General features: G+C 39.8%; 1 protein-coding gene across 1 annotated transcript; it reads left to right on the top strand.

Annotated features, from left to right (window-relative positions):
- The first annotated feature begins 3,604 nt into the window (after window positions 1–3,604).
- On the top strand, window positions 3,605–23,260 carry zgc:158689 (uncharacterized protein LOC791177 homolog). The gene is made up of 15 exons (XM_017681831.2): window positions 3,605–3,768; window positions 7,537–7,661; window positions 9,130–9,205; window positions 9,436–9,522; window positions 10,963–11,024; window positions 11,512–11,583; window positions 11,728–11,865; window positions 15,227–15,379; window positions 16,018–16,197; window positions 16,428–16,926; window positions 17,074–17,290; window positions 17,672–17,737; window positions 17,910–18,126; window positions 20,554–20,594; window positions 20,684–23,260. Exons 2-15 carry the CDS (start codon window positions 7,614–7,616, stop codon window positions 20,754–20,756), a joined length of 1,929 nt encoding a protein of 642 aa, XP_017537320.2. The 5' UTR covers window positions 3,605–3,768; window positions 7,537–7,613; the 3' UTR covers window positions 20,757–23,260.
- The last annotated feature ends 379 nt before the right edge of the window (window positions 23,261–23,639 follow it).

Genomic DNA, 23,639 nt, shown 5'->3' with positions numbered 1-23,639 from the left:
CCAATACTTTTTTCAAAACCTCCTTCTAAATTGCAAACTGAAACAGAGTGTGCTTCTGGACGTAGGTATATTGACTGCAACAGATTGCACAATAGCCAGGAAGTGCTGATGTTAAAAACATGCACATCGTCGTTGCTCAACAAAACAAACAAAGAAAACAAAAAAACAAAACAAAACAAAACAAAATTATTTTTTTTCTGCACCATTTGGGCACAGCAGCTGCTCTTTACTTCTCAGTGAAAACATTAACTTACATTAAAAGTAATAGTATATACACTTTACGGTAAAGAAGATGAGTTTTGGACAGCAACAAGATGGAATCTAATTAAAATAGCCATTCAGTGATCTACATTTGGAACATGCATGACTATTTAGAAATTTAGAACTATTGAAATTTAGTATTGAATGATATAGAATGGTTTAGTACTCTGTAGTATTAAAGTAATTTTGAAGTAATATTTGTCTTTTTAATGCTTATAAAGTAAGATACAGTGCAATAAATGTAAGCATGAACGCATAATTTCATTTACCTCTAAAGCACCCTTTATGCCTGCGAAGTGTGATACAGAGGACCTATCCTGGTTGCATTTTTGAAATTCTTTTGAACATTAAACTGTCTTGATGTAATAGCCAGACAAATGGGTTAACTGATCATGTTAAGATGTAGTGATATATCATCTATGTTGTCATACCAGTAGATAAAGTTCCCATGGTGTAATTTTGAAAGACAAAAACAAAACCGGTCTGTCATAACAAGCTTTGTCCGCTTTATAAGACATTTTTGGCAATAGATAACAGCGCCCAGGAAGCATGAGGTCATTACCTTTATTAATGCGAACCTAAATATAATCACATTTACTTTGGAAAGCATGTTGTATGTCCAAAATTGTAGACGTCTGCTCATCCAATGTTTCTTGTGAAATTAAGAGTATTAATGGGGAGTTTGTCCCCTCCCCCCATGCAGCAGTAACAGCTTCTACTCTTTTGGAAAGACTTTACACTGGATGCTGGAACTTTGCTTTGAGGATTTGATTGATCATTATTGAGGTCAGGTGCTTATGTTGGACGACTAGTTTTGGATCACAAACTCCACTCCAAATGATGAGTTGAGGCTCATGAGCAGATCCAGAATGTTCTACACTATTGGCAGTGCTTTTTATGGTTTTATATTTTTTGATGGGATTCTTTCCCATTCTTGCTTGATGTACAACTTCAGTTGTTCAACACTCTGGGATCTCTGTTGCTGTATTTTACACTTCATAATGCTCCACACATTTTCCATGGGAGACAGGTCTGGACTGCAGGCAGGCCAGTCTAGTACCCGTACTCTTTTACTACGAAGCCACGCTGTTGTAACACGTGCAGAATGTGGCTTGGCATTGTCTTGCTGAAATAAGCAGGACGTCCCTGAAAAAGACGTTGTTTGGATGGCAGCATATGTTGCTCCAAAACCTGTATGTACCTTTCAGCATTAATGGTGCCTTCACAGATGTGAAAGTTACCCCTTGCCATGGGCACTAACACACCCCCCACACCATCAGATATGCTGGCTTTTGGACTTTGCGCTGATAACAATCCGGACAGTCCTTTTCCTCTTTGGCCTGGAGGACACAATGTCCATGATTTCCAAAAATAATTTGACATGTGGACTCGTCAGACCACAGGACACTTTTCCACTTTGCGTCAGTCCATCTCAGATGAGCTCGGGCCCAGAGAAGCCGGCGGTGTTTCTGGGTGTTGTTGATGTATGGCTTTCACTTTGCATGGCACTTGTAGATGGAGCGACAAACTGTGTTCACTGACAGTGGTTTTCTGAAGTGTTCCAGAGCCCATGTGGTAATATCCATTACAGAATGATGTCGGTTTTTAATGCAGTGCTGCCTGAGGGATCGAAGGTCACAGGCATTCAGTGTTGGTTTTCGGCCTTGCTGCTTACTTGCAGAGATTTCTCCAGATTCTCTGAATCTTTTGATGATATTATGGACTGTAGATGATGAAATCCCTAAATTCCTTGCAGTTGCACGTTGAGAAACGTTGTTCTTAAACTGTTGGACTATTTGCTGACACAGTTGTTCATAAAGTGGTGAACCTCGCCCCATCCTTGCTTGTGAATGACTGAGGCTTTCAGGGATGCTCCCTTTATACCCAATCATGACACTCACCTGTTTCCAATTAACCTGTTCACCTGTGGAATGTTCCAAACAGGTGTTTTTTGAGCATTCCTCAACTTTCCCAGTCTTTTGTTGCCCCTGTCCCAACTTCTTTGGAACGTGTTTTTTTTGGAACTCATCTTTGTAGTGTATTCAATTGAATATAATTTGAAAAGGATTTGCAAATCATCGTATTCTGTTTTTATTTATGGTTTACCCAACGTCCCAACTGTATTGGAATTGGGGTTGTATATACATACATATATACATACATACATACATATGTAGATACTTTATTGATCCCAAAGGAAATTTAGCAGAGTTATTGACAGTAGATGTTGTTTTTGCCTGACAGAATGGTGTGGTACAGATCAAATATTACATAATGAGTAAAATGTATCCATTGCTTAAATCCTAAGTAATAGCTAATGCATAGAATTATGGCCACAATTTTTGATTTGTGTACTTGAAAGGCAGTACAACTAGTAGGAAATGGCACACTTTTTCCCTAAACCTCCATGAGCTCAGATCAATGAAGAAGTTTAGAAATGCAAATATACATTTTCGCTCACGTGATTCTGTGAGCTTTTGGAAAACATACTAATCTGTATCTCCTTTGAAAAGTTTACATTAATCTTTCAAGTTGTATATGTAAGCTAATGTAGTTAAATGGATGAAAAATAGTGACAATGTCAAAATGATCAACTCCGTCGATATGTGAGTGTATTTTAACATACCACTACCCACAACATCCAAATGATGTTGAAGCAGTAAAACAGTTCCAGACTGTATGCATTCCACTCTTTATTAGGTCTAAGCATAATAGCACAACTCTTAGAGAATATTACGTTGCTGCATTAGCAGCATATTACAGTTTCCAAAAGCAATTTTACTGTCTTGCTCTGTGCCCCATTTAAGCCACACCAGCATCTTTTTCAAAACGTGCAAAATGCAGAAAATGTGTGTTTTTCTTTAGAAAGACATTGGAATTGTCCTTTAAATGTAGACTCTGAGCTAGGATTGGTAGTAGATGTGGCAGCCAGTGGCTGTGGTGTAGAGTCCTTTAGTCATTCTTCTACGCCTCAGTGCTATTCAGAGCCCAGTCCCGTTACCTCATTGTTATTCATTCCGAGTGAGGGAGAGAGAGAGTGAGAGAGGGAGGGATGGAGAGAAAGTGAGAGAGAGGGAAGACATTGTCTGAGAGAGAGGGAGAGTGCAAGTGGGGTACTAGCCTAAAGCCCAGAGGAAGTCTATGCTGTGTAAATCTGGAAAGTGAGAAGAATTCACTATTTCATTGCTACTTTTTTTTTTTTTTGCTTTTAATGAGCAGGGCAGTGAGGTGAATGTGGTGAGCAATGAGCCACAGTGTTCAACTGCACCACATCTCTGACCTCGATTCGTGAGAGTGAGGCTTGGGGGGGGAGGCAGGGGGCATTCAGAGGGGGAGAGGGGGAGATTTAGCACAGTGCTTGGTTTTTACAACCCCCCACAATCGGAGGCTAAAAGCAACAGTGGGGCAAAGTGGAGCGACCGAGGAAGAGAAACCGTAACCTTTTTCACAAAGAATTTGCAGCACTTAGTAGATCCTGCAAGGAGGCCTCTGATGAGCACAGAGAAGGTAAAGCTCTATACACACACTTCACACACTCCTAGTACCAAGTAATTTCTTCTAGATCAACAGGTGTTTCTTTATTGAAATAGATGGAACATGCTTTGCCAGCTCTGTAGTCTGACATAGACATGACCTAAAGCAAAACACATAGTGCAAAGGCCTGGGTTATCCTTAAACAGGACCAATTTTAAACACCCCCCCCTCAGAATACTTATCTAAAAATATATCATATAATATATATCCAAATATATTGCATGAATATGCATGGCTATATAAATATATCCAAAACATTGCTGAATTTTGATTTTAAAGAACATAATCTTCAAATTGTGATGCGGTTTGTTGCTGCAGGTCCTGGAGCACTTACTTAGATGGAGGCATTATACATACTAAAACATCTATTACTATCCCAAATAGTTGGTTTATGTGAATAAATTATGTTTTTTCCAGCCTTTCATTTGCTCCAGTTTGAAGGGAATAGCTCATCAGAACCCAGTGTCCTAACTTCCAAACCTCTTGGAGAACAATAGCCACTCTTTGTCTAATTAAGTACAGGTTCCATGATTATGCTCTGACTGCTGTAAACTCAGAAGCAGCTGAAATAAGATGGACAGTTTTTAGGCATCACATTACATGAAAAAAGAACAGAAATCTGAGGCATGTCAAAACTGCTGGTTTATATGCAGACATTTTGAACATAAAAACAGCGTCTATAGGAAGGGCTTTCATTTGTCATATCTATTCCACTTTACCATTAGACAACTCTTACACAGAGTTTATGAATGGTTTAAAAATAGTTTATTATTGGTTATCAAGAACCCCTTAAAATAATTGAGCAGTAATAACATAAATAAAAAAGGCAACAGTGACCTGTTGCTTGCAACATTTATCTGTACTGTTCAGTCTTAGATGTTGCAGGTTACTGGTCTTACTGTGCCTTCATCAGTCAACATTAAACATGTCAGATTCATCAGATATTCATATTTATTACATCCGACAGGTCAAACTTGCCATTTTTAATTAGTTGTTATAGCTGCTTATTATCTTAATAAGGTAACTTTATTGTAGAGTGGTACTGTGATGTCATATTTCAATTAATGAATTCACAAGTAAGTGCATATATATATATATATATATATATATACACACACACACACACACACACACACACATATATATATATATATATATATATATATATATATATACACACACACACACACACACACACACACACACACACATATATATATATATATATATATATATATATATATATATATATATATATATATATATATAAATTGCATTGTATTGGCTCTGTAATGCAACATATTGTATTTGAAAAGAAACAATGACTGAAGTCAATGCACAGAATGTCGGCTTTAATTTAAAGTAATCACAGTGGATTTTAGGGGATCTAAAGTAAGGTAAATGTGGTAGAAGTAGCGTGACTGACTTGGCCACTCATGAATACCCGCCTGTTTCCATTTCGTGGTTTGGGTAGTTATCCTGCTGCAAGATAAGAGCTGTCCACTAAATTTTGAGGCGTTTGGTTAGATTTGGCCTCATGATGGTGTGCTTTTCTGACACTAAGACTTGACAGACTCCAGTTGCAAATGCCACATCTATAGTCAGGTCTAGAGCTTGTTAGCTCTTGTGCATGATGATGCCACAACAAACATCAAAGCAGTGAAAAGTCCTCTAGCTTTATAGAAGTACATAGCCTTGCATTAAAGCTGACATCTTGCATTTTAACTTCATAGTCATTGGTTTATTTCAAATCAAGTGTGCTGGAATACAGAGCCAAAAAATACCAAAAAATCGTGTCAGGATGCTCTAAAAATCACATCTTTACTCTTCTGAAGAGTTCGTTAAGAACCACTAATATAATGTGCTAAAAAAGGCTCAAACTGGCAGTGGCACAATGTACACTTCCTCTCATTCATAACCAGAAGCTGAAATTTCTGGAAGATCTGATGATTTGGTCACTGACGACTGATTGCACTGATCGCACTGTAAAGCTAAACACTTACCCATTAAGGATTTGTCTTGTTTTTTGCTATTTCCCACATTTCAGAATAACAGAGAAGACATAAAAACTTTAACTTATTACTAAATTAATTATGCAGTGTATAAAAAATTGTTAGACACTTCAAAGATCAAAATGATCTTTTATTTTGGATTCTTCAAAGATTCCTGATGCAGTTTTACACATTCTTGGCATTTTTTTCACCTGAGATGCTTTTCCAGCAGTCTTTAAGAAGTTGAACACATGCTGATCTCTGGCTGCTGAAAATTACATGTCTGTGGCCATTTACAAAATCTATATGCACAGCGCGTCTTTTGTTTGAAAATGCATCCCTATGGGCTTTAGCTTTTAAGCATTAGCCTTTATACTAAAATGTCCCTAAAATTTCAGAAGTTATATAAAAAACAAACAGCCAAAAAAAACCCAAACACATATTTCAATCAGATGTGATTGGCCTTTATATGAGAAAAAAGGATACAGTGCAAGTAATTCTATGAGTCAAGACAGGATAAGACAGGGAGTGAGATTGAGGGAAAAAGAGAGACATGATGAGAGATGAACGTGTCACATAACAAATGATGGAAGGTGACAGAAGCACAGGGACAAAGAGAGAGAGATCAGAGTGGTGAGAATGTTTTCTTTGTGTCGCGCTCTATCACTTGATATGGGTTAAAGTTTTCCACCTAATCTCCCTGCAATAACAGCAATATGAGGGAGCGGTTTGAAGGGGGTGGAGGTGGGGTTGTGTCTGAAAGAGTAATCCGGGCTGGAATTCCTCTCCATGCCTGCCAGCCTCAGCCGTTCTGTCCAAGGGGAAGCTCTGCAAAGCACATGCTTGTTTGTTCAGCACTCTGACACTTGCCCGAATCTTCAGACACACTGTTTTCCTCCATGGAACTATGACGCTCTCAACTTGATGTGATGGATTCAAGACACACTGTAGCGCAGTCTTATATTGACCTCTAAACCTGAGCCAAGGAATCGTGAGACACTGAAATAAACATGTTTCTCACAAAATGGTCTTTCTTTCAAGATAATTGATATGAAGTAATTACTGTGCATAACTGACTTAAGAATCACCAAATGAAGATTACGAAGTTAAAATTGAGTGGCATTCAATCAAGTTTTCAGCTAATTCATACTGTAAGATGTTAGATGGCCATGTACCACAGTGAACCATGACAATCAGGATAAAACCTACATTAAAGTCAGAATTAAAATAGTTTTAATTAAAATGCCAATGAGGGATCACAACAAAATGGTTGCCCTTATTAATCGGTTGGCAAGTTTCTTGTCATTTGCATAAAAGTTATTAATTAGAAGTGAAGAATGTAACTACAATCAAAATATGCATATGTCTTCTGTACACTTGTAAAGTATGATAATCCAGTTCGCAAGAAATCTAAAGTACTTAGTAAACTTTGTCTCTTCATTTCTGACATTTCAAACTTTTTTAACATAATTTGAAAAACATAGTTACCCTTTGCATTGTCTTATAATTTGATGACAAATATAATATCTTATCATTTTAACAGACAAATAGAAATGGTCCAAAATTACATTTAAAAATATCTTGTTACATTAAATTTCATTAGAAGTTAACAGTGTTTAACCTTCTCCTGTAAAGTTACTGTTTTGCAGGTAGAAATTTCTGTTCCAACAATGATGATTTACTGTGTATAAGGTGTAAAATAAACTACTGAAGACATGCTCACTCCCTCTGTCTCTCCCTCTCTACACAGGTGTGTGTGGTGTCATCCTAATTTAGAGCTGTATTCTGAGGGACGGAGGCTGGTCAGAAAAAACCAAGAGGGGCACAATGTCACGATCTGATGAGGTCAACAAAATGACAGAAAACGTCTACAAGGTAAATAGAGCTGCTACCTAAAAGTGCACTCCACAACACTGCCTGCTAGCGATGGGCACTCCGGCTCTTTTCAGCGAGTCGACTCTTAGTGTGACTCTTTTGGTTGCCACCAGCTCTTCATTCAGTAGCACTGACAGTTTTTGTTACCAAAAGGCAAGTTAGCAATGTTGTCTATCATTTATTTTTCGAATTAGTACACCTTCTAATGAATTTAATAATAAAAATGACATAATGTTTATTATATTAAAAAAATCGAATAAATCAGATAAGTAATTCTCTGGATTAATTACAAGAGGCAGTGGTCAAAAGACTAATCCCTTAACCAGTCAACAACAAACAAAAGGCAAAAATGCAAAAATTCTGAACTAAGGCACTCTCATTAAAAAGAGGGGGTGCTGATTTTCAGCTTCAGTGTCATAAGATCTAACCATTTGTTTAATCTTAATTAACAAAACAAAAGCCACAACAAATTCCTCTCTTTAGTGTGAGTGAGCTCCTAACATTCACCTGCTGGCTTAATAGCAAACAGCACATCACATCCATCACCACTTCTTCTGTTCTGTCTGATCAGTGATGTGTGTCTGTTTATGAAAATTATATTCTTGCTTTACATTCTCATGGGTCTTATTCTGTGTAAGTCCTACACAGTCAAAAGATCCGCCAGGTCTTTTACAGACTTTAACATCATCGTTGCTTTATCTGCGTTCCTCTGTATGAGCCCAGTGCCTCTGTTTCATCTTCCTTGTAAACTTGTTCTACTTCTGTCATAACTCCACTGTCTGGTGCAGTACGGAGGAGGATGGCTTTTCCTCTTCTGAGTCTTGGTTCTTCTAATTATTTTCTCCCTCATGCTCTTTATTACAAGACATACTTAAAAATCATACAATTTAAAGTGAATGTAGCATACCTTCAAAACCGTGTACCATGTTATATCTTTAAGGGTGCAGTTACATGATTTGGACCTTAGGGCACGAACAATAACCAGGACAGTATCCTGTTTCTAACAGCGTAGGGAGTTTCTTTGACTCACTTCCTCAGCTTGATCATAACGTCAAGGGAACTTTTATTGCTCCAATGTTTCTGTGTGATGCTCAGGAGAGTTCATGTCAATACTCCTACAATTTCTTAGGTGGGACAGCATTAGACAGGAGAGATAAAGGAGAGTGTTCAGTTGCAGACAAAGATGAGTGTTGTAATCCTGGCAAATCTTGGCACAATGTGTGACTTTATTGAGATATCAATGAAATCTCAAGAGGAGAGATGTGGAATTACTGGGCTCTTTTGCTTAGGAAAAATATCTGAGGAACAGGAGACTTACGCAAAAGTCTTTCTATCTGATCTCTCTGAACTGCAAAGATATTAAAGAGATTTTTTACTTTTATTTGGGTAGAGGTCTGAACTTACATTTCTGGAGAACCACACAAATAAAACTGAACTGAATCTGAGAGTGTGTGTGTGCTGTTTTCAGGGTATCCTGGAGCAGTTTAACCCCAGTCTGAAGAACTTTGTCACCATGGGAAAGCACTATGAGAAAGCTCTGACTGGTGAGTCATTACTGCTCTGGTTCATTTTTACGTACACTGATTCCACACACAGCCGGTCTGTGAAAGCGGCTCTGTGGTCCCCAGTTTACCCTAAACACACGTTTCAAAGCCTCGTGACTCAATCTCAGTAAATCACTCTGTGGATAATAGAGTGTTAGATCCTAGTCACACACTATGCTGGTGAACAGTTTCCATGTGAAACAAGTGTTATCGTCTCTGTCTCCATACAGGAGTGACCGTTGCAGCTAAGGGCTACTTTGATGCACTGGTCAAACTGGGGGAACTTGCCAGTGACAGCCAAGGATCCAAAGAACTGGGTGAGCGAGAAAGACCTATTAAGGGGTTACTGAGGGGATGAGAAAGAGGGGAAGGAGAGAGGGAAGTGGCAAGAAGGGAGCGCATGCAGCAGAGGGAAAGAACAGCAGACAAGATGAGACACTGAAAGAAGAGTCTGCAATAAAAAAGTGGAAGGAGAAAATAAGGGGGAGAGAGAGAGAGATAGTGAGAGAAAGAGAGAGAGAGTGGGGCCTTTGTTGAGAAAGATTAACAACACCACATGATCTCATTGTACTGTTGAAAACAGCGGGGGCGGGGGAGAAGAAGAAAAGAGGGAGGGAGAAAGAGGGAAGGAGCGAGAGGGAGAGAGGGAGGGCGACATGCCAGACTTCACACACAGCGCGCTGTTCAGTGGGGCACACACACGGCCAACACACACACTGCCCAGCAGGACGATACCCAAAAAAACTGGAGGACAAATTACATGTATCAATACTCTCATTCAGTAGCAGGACAGTTGTAAGCTGTATACTCCGTTATCACAGACTACTGAATATGAGATAATACTTCCATCGAGGTGCCTGTGTCCCAAGCTCACTGTCCACTTCATTAAAAACTCCTACTTCCACTCACTGACCAGTTTATGAGCTCCATGTACCTTTTAATAGGTCCACTCTACAGGTGTACAGTAAACTGTAGCCCTGTAACTGTCATGCACAATCTGTCATTTATCCTCATTCTTTATTGGTCAGTTTCTGACCACAAGACCCGCTGTTGGCCAGGACGAGACACCAAGGAGTGGATTTTTCAATTGGAACACACTCACCCTGGGCTAGGTTAGCTTCACTGAGCTAATCAGCTTTATAATGCAATATGTTGTTTGAGATGTCTGAACATATTGTACATAAAATTGATTAATAATTGTTTTGTCTGGCTGGAAGATTTTCTTGAAAACCATAGTTTGCCTTTATATTTTGTTGTTGCTAACTGCTTTTAGCTTGCTAACTAGCACGCTAACGGAATAAAATTATGAGGATGTATTAGCAGGTTTGAATAACGAACACTTTAAAAGGGAAATGTGTCAGGTCACAATGATTTCTCTGCAGATCAGTTCTGCTGATAATGTTGACACTTCTGATCGCTTGACCCCTCAGTTCTCTGAGGGCTCATCTAACACACTTACTTCAATCATGCTAATAACATAATAGACCTGTCCTTAAGGTGGTCTGAGGGGAAATGGCAAGGCAAAGCTGATGAAATCTTGTTAAACCTGGTATTGGAACAAGTGGAATAATTGGGTATGTGGTCAGCAGCAGTTCTGTGGTCAGAAACTAACCAATGATAGAATGGGAAGAGAATGGCTAACGCAAATTGTGCATGAATACAGGCAGTGAGTGGGTTTTCCCATGTATTTTTGTGTTTTGTGTAATCAGTGTATTTTGGAAGACTGTTTTTCAGTTTATTTCTGTATGTAATTTCAGGCGACACTCTGTTCCAGATGGCTGAAGTGCATAGACAGATCCAAGTGCAGTTAGAAGATGTGGTGAGTGAAAAGCGACAGAGATTGGGCCCAAGTTTGATGGAATATGAATGCAGATTCTTGTCTTCAAATAAGTGTATATTTTTCACGTCCCAAATTAGTCCTATAAATTGGACTGTGAGGTTTAGGTCAGTTTCGAGTACAGCTGGGTCCAGACTTTAAGCTTCTTGCTGCAGGCTCTAAGCCACAATAGTTTCAGCTGCCTGTACACTACCTGTAGGCATTTAGAAGAACATATGAAAATGCTAACCCGTCTCTGTTAAAAGGATAGTTTTTTTTTTAAAAAAGAAAACTCAAATAATTGATAATTGATCATTTCTGACATTGTATTGTGCATTCATATGTCTACAAATGGACAAAAATATGCAGCATAGCATAGTCATCTTAAAGTGTGAAGTTTGTCCATACTGTTAATCTTTGGTTTCAATGCATCTGATCAACTACTCACCGCCTAATGAAAGACTGTCTGTGTGTGTCTGTTTCCCTATAGCTGAAGCAGTTTCACTCAGAACTTCTCTCTCAGCTGGAGCAGAAGCTGGATCTGGACATTAAATACCTCACAGTAAGACAGAAATTCCCATCTTTTTTTCAGTTCCACTAAAGTTTCTGTTCGTAAAAACAATCGTAAACAATCGTTAGTTATCTTGTACTTTGGATGGTGCTAGTCCTGTTGGGATTCAAATGAGGCAACTCAATCTTTCTCCAGGCAACCCTGAAGAAGTATCAGAATGAGCGCAAGTCGAAAGCAGAGTCTATTGAACGCTGCCAATCACAGCTGAAGAAGCTACGCAGGAAAAGTCAGGGTGGTCGCCACCCCAGCAAGTATGGAGATCGAGAGATGCAGGTACAAAAGCTCAACACACTTTTTATATCATGTTTTAGTGACCTACTTTAGTGATACTTAAATAAAATGCTTTATTACCTAAACAAATACACTGCTCAAAAAAATAAAGGGAACACTCAAATAACACATCCTAGATCTGAATGAATGAAATATTCTCATTGTTCTGTACAAAATTGAATGTGCTGACAACAAAATCACACAAAAATCATCAATGGAAATCAAATGGAGGCCTGGATTTGGAGTCACACACAAAATTAAAGTGGAAAAACACACTACAGGCTGATCCAACTTTGATGTAATGTCCTTAAAACAAGTCAAAATGAAGCTCAGTATTGTGTGTGGCCTCCACGTGCCTGTATGACCACAACACCTGGGCATGCTCCTGATGAGGTGGCGGAGGGTCTCCTGAGGGATCTCCTCCCAGACCTGGACTAAAGCATCTGCCAACTCCTGAACAGATGGAATGAGACATGATGTCTCAGATGTGCTCAATCGGATTCAAGTCTGGGGAACGGGCTGGCCAGTCCATAGCTTCAATGCCTTCCTCTTGCAGGAACTGCTGACACACTGGGGTCTGAGGATCTCATCTCGGTACTAGTCAGGCTACCTCTGGCGAGCACATGGAGGGCTGTGTGGCCCTCCAAAGAAATGCCACCCCCCACCATTACTGACCCACTGCCAAACTGGTCATGCTGAAGGATGTTGCAGGCAGCAGATCGCTCTCCACGGCGTCTCCAGACTCTGTCACGTCTGTCACATGTGCTCAGTGTGAACCTGCTTTCATCTGTGAAGAGCACAGGGCGCCAGTGGCGAATTTGCCAATCCTGGTGTTCTCTGGCAAATGCCAAGTGTCCTGCACGGTGTTGGGCTGTGAGCACAACCCCCATCTGTGGACGTCGGGCCCTCATACCATCCTCATGGAGTTGGTTTCTAACCATTTGTGCAGACACATGCACATTTGTGGCCTACTGGAGGTCATTTTGCAGGGCTCTGGTAGTGCTCCTTCTGTTCCTCCTTGCACAAAGCACAAACTAGCGGCCCTGCTGCTGGGTTGTTGCCCTCCTAGGGCCTCCTCCATGTCTCCTGGTGTACTGGCCTGTCTCCTGGTAGCGCCTCCAGCCTCTGGACACTACGCTGACAGACACAGCATACCTTCTTGCCACAGCTCGCATTGATGTGACATTCTGGATGAGCTGCACTACCTGAGCCACTTGTGTGGGTTGTAGAGTCCGTCTCATGCTACCACGAGTGTGAAAGCACCACCAACATTCAAAAGTGACCAAAACATCAGCCAGAAAGCAGAAAGGTACTGAGAAGTGGTCTGTGGTCCCCACCTGCAGAACCTCTCCTTTATTGAGTGTGTCTTGCTAATTGCTAATAATTTCCACCTGCTGTCTGTTCCATTTACACAACAGCTGTGAAATTGATTGTCAATCAGTGTTGCTTCCTAAGTGGACAGTTTGAGTTATATTGTGTTGTTTAAGTGTTCCCTTTATTTTTTTGAGCAGTGTATAAATACTCCAGGTCATGCCTATGTATTAATTTATTTCCACAATAAAAGTTTTAAATGGCACATTATCATGGAAAAACAAATTTCCTTAGCTTTTTGAAATAAAAGAATTTGATAGTACATAAGGTTGAAGTACAAAAGCACTGCTTCAATATGTGCTGCGGATTCCCTAGTCCCTATCATTTATATTATGGAAATTAAGCTGTAACAACAACTAATTTTGAATGTATTGTTCATGTGATGTCACAAACCAGCACATTTACATATGTTGATCTTTTCAGCCTACAGCAGTTTAGCTTCGCCCATTTCATGTATAAGATAAAAGGAGTTTCCACCTGAACTGCACTTTGAATACAAACCAGCCAATTAGATCAGTGGTCATTTACATTTATAATTGTTAAAGGCACAGTAACAAAAGCAGCTTATTTTATGGTAAGGGATAAAGAGAGGTTGGAAAATAGTGGTGTAATGGTACTTCTAGGATATGGCCCCTAAAACGCTTATTTTTGTTTTGAAGTGCCACACAACACATAGTTTTGGGCAGCCAACAAGGTTTCTTGTGGAACTTCTTAATGACCACCAGAGAAGCATCCCAAGTGGCTGCTTGAGAAAATGCCAAGAGTGTGTAAAGCTGGCAACAAGAAAGAAAACACTTTTAAACCACTTTTAAGAATCTGAAATAGATTCATTCATACATTTTAATTTTTTTATGGTGAATGCCTAATTCCACATGCTATCATTTAATAGTTTTTAATGTCTGTACTTTTATTCTAAAATAAATGAAAAAGATTAGAAATGAATTTCCTTTACAGTGATGGTGAAAGGAACAAGTGGTCATGATCACACAACTGTAGCCATTTTAGGTATTGTCCAAAACCACTAGTCAACCGACACGTATCTTCTGAGTATTTGATAATGGTAAAATAATAGTAAATTAAAAAAGTGTTTTCTTTGGGTATTATTTTGCCTCTCTGTCTGCCTGTATTTAAAAGAAATTTCCTACAAGGCCAAACCAAGGATAAACATAATTTGCTAAATCTTTAGAAACAGCAAGTGCAGCATTAGAGGAAAGGTTTTATTACATTCTTTCCAGTCTATACAACTAGAATTAATATTTCAAATGTGAATGTATGTGTTTTTTTTTTTGTTTGTTTGTTTGAAATGGAAACTGTAAAGCGAGGACACATTAGTTTGTTTGTAAAAAGCAGTAGTCCAGCGGTTTGTACTGATGCTAGGATTTTGGTGACAGGGTTGCAGAATGTCTGGAATTGTGTGGCAGGATTTTTTTTTTTAATATTTAGAGCAAAACCTTATTACCACCATTGTAAAGGCTACGTGACTGAGCTGAGAGTTAAAAAGAGCTTATGTGACTGTAAGCTGATATGGTTTCAGAAATGTGTGCTTTGTTTGATTTTATGGCAGCGTTTGGGTGATCCCCTTGAGTGCAATTTTTTGCAGTTGTAAAAACAGAAAAAGAGGAAAAAGCTGATGCTTTGGCTGTTGAGTTTAATATAAAACTGGTGTAGTTTAGAGGTTAGTGTAGAACAGCAGCATTTGCAATTACTCATACATAAAAACATGAAACACCCACACACTGTGAGATAGCTTTCAATTGTGTTCTAAAACACAAATGTTTGATTCCTATCATGACCACTGCGAACATTTCTGACTCCGCAAGGTTCTCTAGAATGGAGCATTTCACATCAAACCGCTCTGAATGACGTTTTTATCAATTTATACAGAAACTTTGAAAAATCTGTGGAAATCGTCTTTTTAATGCAATCAAACATACAGAAAATGTCTCTTTCTCTCTCTCTAAGGTCTCACTCTGTTTCTTTTATCCCCTCTCAGTATGTAGAGCTGATGAGCCGCAGGCAGACGGAGTTGGACACTCTGGTTGCTGTGGGTTACCGCTCAGCTCTGACGGAGGAGAGAAGGAGGTACTGCTTCCTGGTGGACCGCCAGTGCTCTGTCACCAAGCTGCTAATCAACTACCACTGCAAGGTATAAAACTACATTATATCAGACTCATAAACAACTAAAACAAAAAGGTACAAAGCAACAGGAAACCCTGCCAAACAACTTTTCAACTACTGCTGCGATATCTGGGCATACAGCTAACCAACTATACTCACTGCTAAATAACCATACAGCCACACTGCCAGTGCACCAGATTACTCAAAAAGAGACTCACAGCAGCACACGGGCATCATACTTTTTTTTTGTTAACTTTTTATGTGATTACTTTCAATTTTAGCAAAAAATCTTACATAGTGCAGCTTTAAGAGCATAAACTACAATAACAAATGACAACCGTCTGAATTACAAAACTAAAACAAGACTCTGTTTTCCAAAAAAAAAGTGAACAATATGGGACAAAACAGAACTGTAAGGCTGGGTCAGTACTGTGACTCTGCAACAGTGGTCTATGGATGGATCAGCGCTGTAAGATTAAAAGTAGTCAATGGATGAGTCAGTAATGTAACACAAACAGTATTTTATTAATGAGTCAGTACTGCAACACTGAAACAGTAGGCTATGAAAGAGTCAGTACTGTAAACACTAAAACAGTGGTTCAGGACTGAAGGACTAAAAATGTAGTCTATGGGTGGATCAGTACAGTAACACATGTTTCTCGGCAGGTGCGGGAACTCCTGTCCCAGAAGTTGTCATCATGGCAGCAGTCCTGCTCCCAACCTACCAAACTCCCAGAGCGAGCACTCAACCTGCTACGGCACACGGCTCCTCAGGGCTCCGGGGCTGCTGGGATAGCAGAGGTCCTCAGACATGCCAAACTGGGCACTGCTCAGTCTGGAGAGCAGGTGCTGCGTTCATCTGAGCCTCTCTGTAGCACCATAGTTTTACTGTTTATCTATATACCTTTCATTTATTAGTATGTTTTTTTCTTCTTCTGTCTTGTCTGTACTAAAATGTTGTTTTAATGAATAGATTTAATTTAAATTTTGATAGTGTTAATGTTGCTAATAACATTAAGGTTGATAAAAAAGAATGACATGAATCTGACTGCTTGCCTCATTGCTTTGTCTTCTAGAGGTTGTCCATACAGGAAGTCCCTCCCTTGCTTAACGGTGAGGCCAGCAACCGCTCTCAGCAGCAGCAGCAAAAATGGGGGTCTCAGTCAGGCTCCTACGACCCCAGCCCTTCCTCTCTCCCTGCACCGTCTGCAACCAGCACACCTCAACACAGCTCCCCTAATGGCCCCACCCTCAGTGCCAGCACCTCGGCCAGTCCCACCCAATCCCAGTCCAGTCTACAATCTCCACCTTCCACCATTTCTGCCTCTCTTTCTCTCAGCCCCAACTCCCTACAGAGCCTGGCTCTCCCCCCAAATGCTCCACACAGTCCTCCTCTTCCCCACAGTGCCCCACTCTCCCGTGCACTCACACCTGTGCCCTTTGCTCTCCAGCAGGGTGGCACCACCTCTCCACCTCTCCACAATCCGCTGCTGCTCAAGGCTACTGAACTCTTTGCAACTTCTACACTGCCGTTGCCAAGGAGACAGCCCAGCGAGACACGGACTGGGATCTTCAGTAAGGCTGACCACTCTTGTCTTCATCTTCATTTATCTTTTATTTCATTTTTCTCATTTTTTCATTTTTTTAATATTCTGGTCTCTGTCTTTCCCCTTCTCTCTGCCTCCCTCTTCATCTTTTTCTCTTTCTCTTTTCTTACTGCAGGTTCTTCTCTTCCTCGTGTACTTCCTCTCTCTCCTCCTCCTCGTGTTGAGGCACTGTTCCCCCACTCCCCAAGCAATGCTGAAGGAGCTGTAGGACTAGAAAGAGGAGTAGGAGGAGGCTCTTGCCTGCTGTCCTTCCTCCCTGGAGACATCCTGAGTCTGCTGATCAGCGAGCCGAGAGACGGCTGGCACTATGGACAGAATGATAGGACGGGACGGTACGGGCTATCAATACCAACATTAATCAGTCTGTCAGTTACTTCACCACTTAAGGACACGACGTACTGCTACTGCAACAGAGTTACCTGAGTGGAAGATAGGCTAGATGAAGTGATGTAAACAATTAAACACTGTGCTGATCCTCACTTTCAAATGTCCAGGAGCAAATGTATCATTGTAGCTTTCCAAAGGATCTAAACATGCTGAATAGAGTGACTTAAGTTTATCTCTCCAGATAAACAGATAAAGAGAAAAACTGAACTGTCCGACTCAAACATCATGACTCTGGTCTTTTCATAGTTTTAATCATTGCTGTGTAGAATAGTAGGATGATATTGATCAGCCAGTTTGACACTGCTGTTCTGTTCTCTTTTACAAAGGAAAGGCTGGTTTCCTTTCTCCTACACGCAGCCATTCCCAAACACACCTGAACAACAAGATATCAGGTCTGTCCTGACCTTTATTGACCTTTATTTCAATAAATTGTGGGTGACTTTACTTTAAAAAATGGCAAAATGTTTTGACAGTTTCCAAATACCAGCTGGGTCGCTCTCTCTCTCTCTCTCTCTCTCTCTCTCTCTCTCTCTCTCTCTCTCTCTCTCTCTTTCCCTCTCCTAGCCTCCCCCTACTGTCTAAGCTGAACAGCACAAGCACAGGACAGCTGGACCGACTGCCCCCTGGTGGCGAGCTGAAGCAAGCCAGCCCAGATTCAGAAGATGACAGGAGTGTGGTGTCCCAGCGCATTAGCACCTTCAGGCCACGACCCTACAGTATGATGAACCCTGACACCAAACAGCTCAGCCCCAGACTGTCTGCTACCCGACTCAAGGACAAAGTAAGATAAACCATTTTTTCGCACTTCAGTATACAACCCCAATTCCAATGAAGTTGGGACGTTGTGTAAAACATAAATAAAAACAGAATACAATGATTTGCAAATCCTTTTCAAATTATGTTCAATTGAATACACTACAAAGACAAGATATTTAATGTTCAAGCAGATAAACTTTATTGTTTTTTGCAAATATTCACTCATTTTGAATTTGATGCCTGCAACACGTTCCAAAGAAGTTGGTACAGGGGCAACAAAGACTGGGAAAGTTGAGGAATGCTCAAAAAACACCTGTTTGGAACATTCCACAGGTGAACAGGTTAATTGGAAACAGGTGAGTGTCATGATTGGGTATAAAGAGAGCATCCCTAAAAGGCTCAGTCGTTCACAAGCAAGGATGGAGCGAGGTTCACCACTTTATGAACAACTGCATGAGCAAATAGTCCAACAGTTTAAGAACAACATTTCTCAACATGCAATTGCAAGGAATTTAGAGATTTCATCATCTACAGTCCATAATATCATCAAAAGATTCAGAGAATCTCTGGAAGTAAGCAGCAAGGCAGAAAACCAACACTGAATGCCTGTGACCTTCGATCCCTCAGGCAGCACTGCATTAAAAACCGACATCATTCTGTAAGGGATATTACCACATGGGCTCAGGAACACTTCAGAAAACCACTGTCAGTGAACACAGTTCGTCGCTCCATCTACAAGTGCAAGTTAAAACTCTTTGCCATGCAAAGCGAAAGCCAAACATCAACAACACCCAGAAACGCCGCTGGCTTCTCTGGGCCTGAGCTCATCTGAGATGGACTGACGCAAAGTGGAAAAGTGTCCTGTGGTCTGATGAGTCCACATTTCAAATTGTTTTTGGAAATCATGGACATCGTGTCCTCTGGGCCAACATGGAAAAGGACTGTCCGGATTGTTATCAGCGCAAAATTCAAAAGCCAGCATCTCTGATGGTCTGGGGGTGTGTTAGTGCCCATGGCATGGGTAACTTGCACATCTGTGAAGGCACCATTAAAGCTGAAAGGTACATACAGGTTTTTTGGAGCAACATATGCTGCCATCCAAGCAACGTCTTTTTCAGGGACGTCCCTACTTATTTCAGCAAGACAATGCCAAGCCACATTCTGCACGTGTTACAGCGTGACTTCACAGTAAAAGAGTGTGGGTACTAGACTGGCCTGCCTGCAGTCCAGACCTGTCTCCCATTGAAAATTTGTGGTGCATTATGAAGCGCAAAATACGACAACGGAGATCCCGGAGTGTTGAGCAACTGAAGTTGTACATCAAACAAAAATGGGAAAGAATTCTACCTACAAAGCTTCAACAATTAGTGTCTTCAGTTCCTAAACGCTTATTGAGTGTTGTTAAAAGGAAAGGTGATGTAACACAGTGGTAAACATGCCCCTGTACCAACTTCTTTGGAACATTTTGCAGGCATCAAATTCAAAATGAGCGAATATTTGCAAAAAACAATAAAGTTTATCTGCTTGAACATTAAATATTTTGTCTTTTTAGTGTATTCAATTGAATATAGGTTGAAAAGGATTTGCAGATCATTGTATTCTGTTTTTATTTATGTTTTACACAACGTCCCAACTTCATTGGAATTGGGGTTGTAGAAATGCAGTGGTTCTTAAACTTTACCCTGTGTCCCTGTCCTGCATGTTTTGGTGTGCCCTGAGTTGGGCAGAGTTTGCAACTGGGAGTGGCTAAATATTCCAGGGTGATAACTGGACTTCAGATCACAGGGTTGTTAGTACTAGAATGCTGTGCTACAGCCAGTCTGCATGTTGTTTTTGAGCAGTATGCACTGGCAAAAGATTATGAATTTATTTCCAAAAACAAACATTTTAAAAGTCCCCCAACAAGTACTTTTCGGCAATCAATAAGATTAAGACTGATAGAAATGTCCTATTTTGACGTTTTTATGTTTTCACTATTAATCTAAAATTTGCTCTGCGATGGACTGGCAACCTGTCCAGGGTGTATCCTGCCTTCTGCCCGATGACTGCTGGGATGGTCTCCAGCACCCTCCCGTGACCCTGAGGGAGATCCGGCTTAGAAAATGTGTGTGTGTGTGTGTTTGTGTGTGTATTAATCTAAAATTTGTGGAATTACAAATAAGTAAAAGCCTTTCTCTGTAAGCAGGCATGTCTCTAATTTGATGGGTGCTATAACATTAATTATAACATTATAACATCTGTATTACAGACAGTAAAACCTGTTGTGTTAAATTGAGACCAACAGTGAATATTTGATTCCTGCATGTTTGTCTAATGTCATATCTAATGTGTAGACAGGCGGGTCTCAGATGTCCACTGCAGGTTAATTTGTCGATGCAGTTTTTACTGTGTTAAATGTGCATAGACAATAATATATTTGCATTCACAGTTTTTTCTCTTCATCTTCTCCTAGCTGCCTGCCGAGCTCTCCTCTCCCCCTCCGTCCCCCAACAGGTAACTCAGCCAGAACTGAAAGTGATCTTCATGAAAAAAATATATCTGATTATCAGCCAGAATTACTAACATGCACATTTCCCACACAGGACCAATCCGTTTGCTCACATTCGACTGAGGAAGACTGTGACCAATGACCGCTCAGCTCCCCTCATTGACTAGGGTCTCTGTGTTGCAGTATGGACCAGGCCTAGTTCAGAGGGCATTTATTGCACACAACTTTATGTGCCAACACTTAAAAACAACTACCCCATCAGTAGCGATTAGAGCGAATCTGTTCTGTAGAGAGATATACATTTGAACTTGTACAAAACGTGTATAAAGAAATTCATCAGTGAACACATCAACAGAGATGTACTGATCAAATGGCACATTTACAATATATAATCTTGATTCCCAGAGTGCTTTCCTGATTCTCCTTGAAGATACACTACTTTTAAGGCACATCAGCTGGAAACACATGAAGAATTTAACCCCTTTTGTAAAAGAAGCAGTTGTTCTGTATGACACCTGTAAGTTAAAAACACAGGACAGCTATGACTTCTTATTTTAAACAGCCCTCAATCTAAATATTTGAAATAAATAAAACAATATTTATAAGCAATGTCATGGCAGAGAATTCAGTGTTTTGGATTTATAGTTGACATCCACCAAAGTGCTGCTTTTACACTGGGGTGATTAATGTTTTGCTTCTGTAATATTACCAGTCTTGGCTTTTAGTGATTAAAAAAAAAAAGGAGACAAAATGCGAAAGGCAGTTATGCTGCATGATCCTTATGGTTTTGAGTTTGCTGTGCTGAGTCTAAGATTCAGGGCATATATATTGAGAATATACAATATGTAGTTAAATCCAACAGTGTGTGCTTAACTGCTATGTAAATGAAGACTCTTTAGCCGATTAAACTGAGACAGGACTGGTTCCTGTTGTGTATTTTGCATTCACAGCACAGTGACTGCAATTTCAGACTCAGATCATTTCTGGGGAAATTTTTGTGACGTTCAACCTTTTTTTTCGCAAAATGTTTTACCTATTTTTACTTACAATTCAGATTTTTTTATCTTCATGTGCATATCCACATAATCTAAAGAGAATGCTTATTTACAGAGTTGTTTGTATGTGTGTAAACCACCCAAATATGTAGGATAAGACAATAGTACTTCATCAACTTTTTGTTTTGTTGTTTAAATTGCTTACTTACAATTAATTTAGGCCAGAGGTGAGAACATATTTTAAGTTTTATTTTATATTATGAAGGCTGGGAGTTTCAGAGCATTTCTTGGGATTCCTGATTTTGGTTGGTGAGGAGAGGTGAGAAAAAGCTGAAGGATGTGGAATGTGAAAAGTACAGAAGGGTGTTCATTGTCAGAGTGAAAGGACTGTGGGATGTTGGTGGTTAATGAAGGTTATTGATAAGAAGACTCTTCTCAGGTCTCTCTGCTTCCTCAGTAATGACTAACCAATGTTTTTTCCCTAATATCCCCCAAAACAAGCCATACTAAGCTTGTAGTGTTGAGTTGCACAGACCCTTGGTAGGGCCACGAAGGCTAAGGGTGAGTTGAGGCTTTATGAAGGTCATGGAGGCAGGACTTCTGTCTGGAAGTGGGCGAGAAAGGTTTAGAAAGTGAGGGAGTGTTCGAGGAAGTGCTGAATGAAAGTGTAGAGCTAAAACATGTAGATAAGAACATCTTCACTGTCCTGCTTCAGTTTATGTTTGGATTTCTGCGAGAGAAAGGCAACAATATTTGGATGATGCGTCTTACAATTTGAGAGACATAGATATTGTAACTTTTTAATGACTTTTTGATTTAATTCTTTGTTGCATATAAATCATATAAATAAAAGGTTCAAATGGTAAATTGAACTCTGTCCAAGAAAATGCATTTGTTGCTAACACTGTAAACATGGAGTAGAGTAGAATCCGAATGTCTACGATGATGATAATGTACTGAATGTAGTAAAACTCTTTTATGGCATTAATACGAATGATAACCTGTGATTTATGTCACTTTTTAAGTGCAATTGCTTCAGTAAGTTATTGTGGATTCAGTTTTATCAGTTTATCAATCAATGATTGAGGCACAAGGTCTGCTAGAGGGTTTTTTCTCTTTTATGTCTCTTCCTTTGAGTATATTAGACCGAAAGGAAATTCACATTAATTTTAAACGTTAATTATGCATTAATCAGTGTTATGTATAAATGTTTTCTGAAATCCAAGTTATCTGTTCATTAATATGTGTCTTGTAGAGCAAACAGAGGAAACTTTATGGTTCCCACTTTCACCTGTACAGTTCTGGTCTTAAGATTAAGAACCAATGGATGTTTCTCACATGGAGATGCTTTGTCTTTGTTGCCATGCACATGTACATGATTACACTGACTGTAAACTGTTCAGTAAGGTAATCATTTGTCAAGATTTATCAGCCTCTTGTACAGTTTCTTGCTGATTTATTAAACTATTTTTGTGTATTGGAGTGCGTAGGGTCACTGCTCTGTGTCTGTCAATGTTCACCATGCAGGTCAGTGAAGCTCATTCATCTTCAGGCATCAGGCTGTATATCTGGGCTCCTCTGGGAGGCCTGAGATTCAGTTTAATCTAGAGTTCGGATTGTCTGTCAGCTTGTTTCCTCTTTTGTGTGAGAATTAAAATAAACTGTGTTAATCTCTACTGCCCTTTTTGCACTGTTTCCTCATTAAAAATGTCAATCTTACTGCCATGGAAGACAGTAAAATGGATCGTTCTGCTGAATTATTGGAGTTGCAAGTACATTTGAGACTTAACTGATTTGGACTTTAGACTAAAGTTCTTTTGCACCAAGTGATCCTATACCTTAATGAGGCTCATTTTATTAAAGCAAATTACAGAATATTCTATTTCTATCATCAAAACAATCATAAGAAACAAGGCTGTATGTTTTATCTCTATGGCTGATTGTGATGCCTTTTGATTTGTCTACACCCTGAAGCTACACTTACACTTACATTATAATACAGCTACAGCAGGATCTGGTAATACCAGTAGGGGCAAGGCAGTGAAATAAAAATGG

The sequence above is a fragment of the Pygocentrus nattereri genome, chromosome 3, assembly GCF_015220715.1.
Source record: "Pygocentrus nattereri isolate fPygNat1 chromosome 3, fPygNat1.pri, whole genome shotgun sequence".
Taxonomy (NCBI): Eukaryota; Metazoa; Chordata; class Actinopteri; order Characiformes; family Serrasalmidae; genus Pygocentrus; species Pygocentrus nattereri.
Note: the sequence above shows the minus strand (reverse complement) of the source record. Positions and strands in the feature narration are given on the sequence as shown.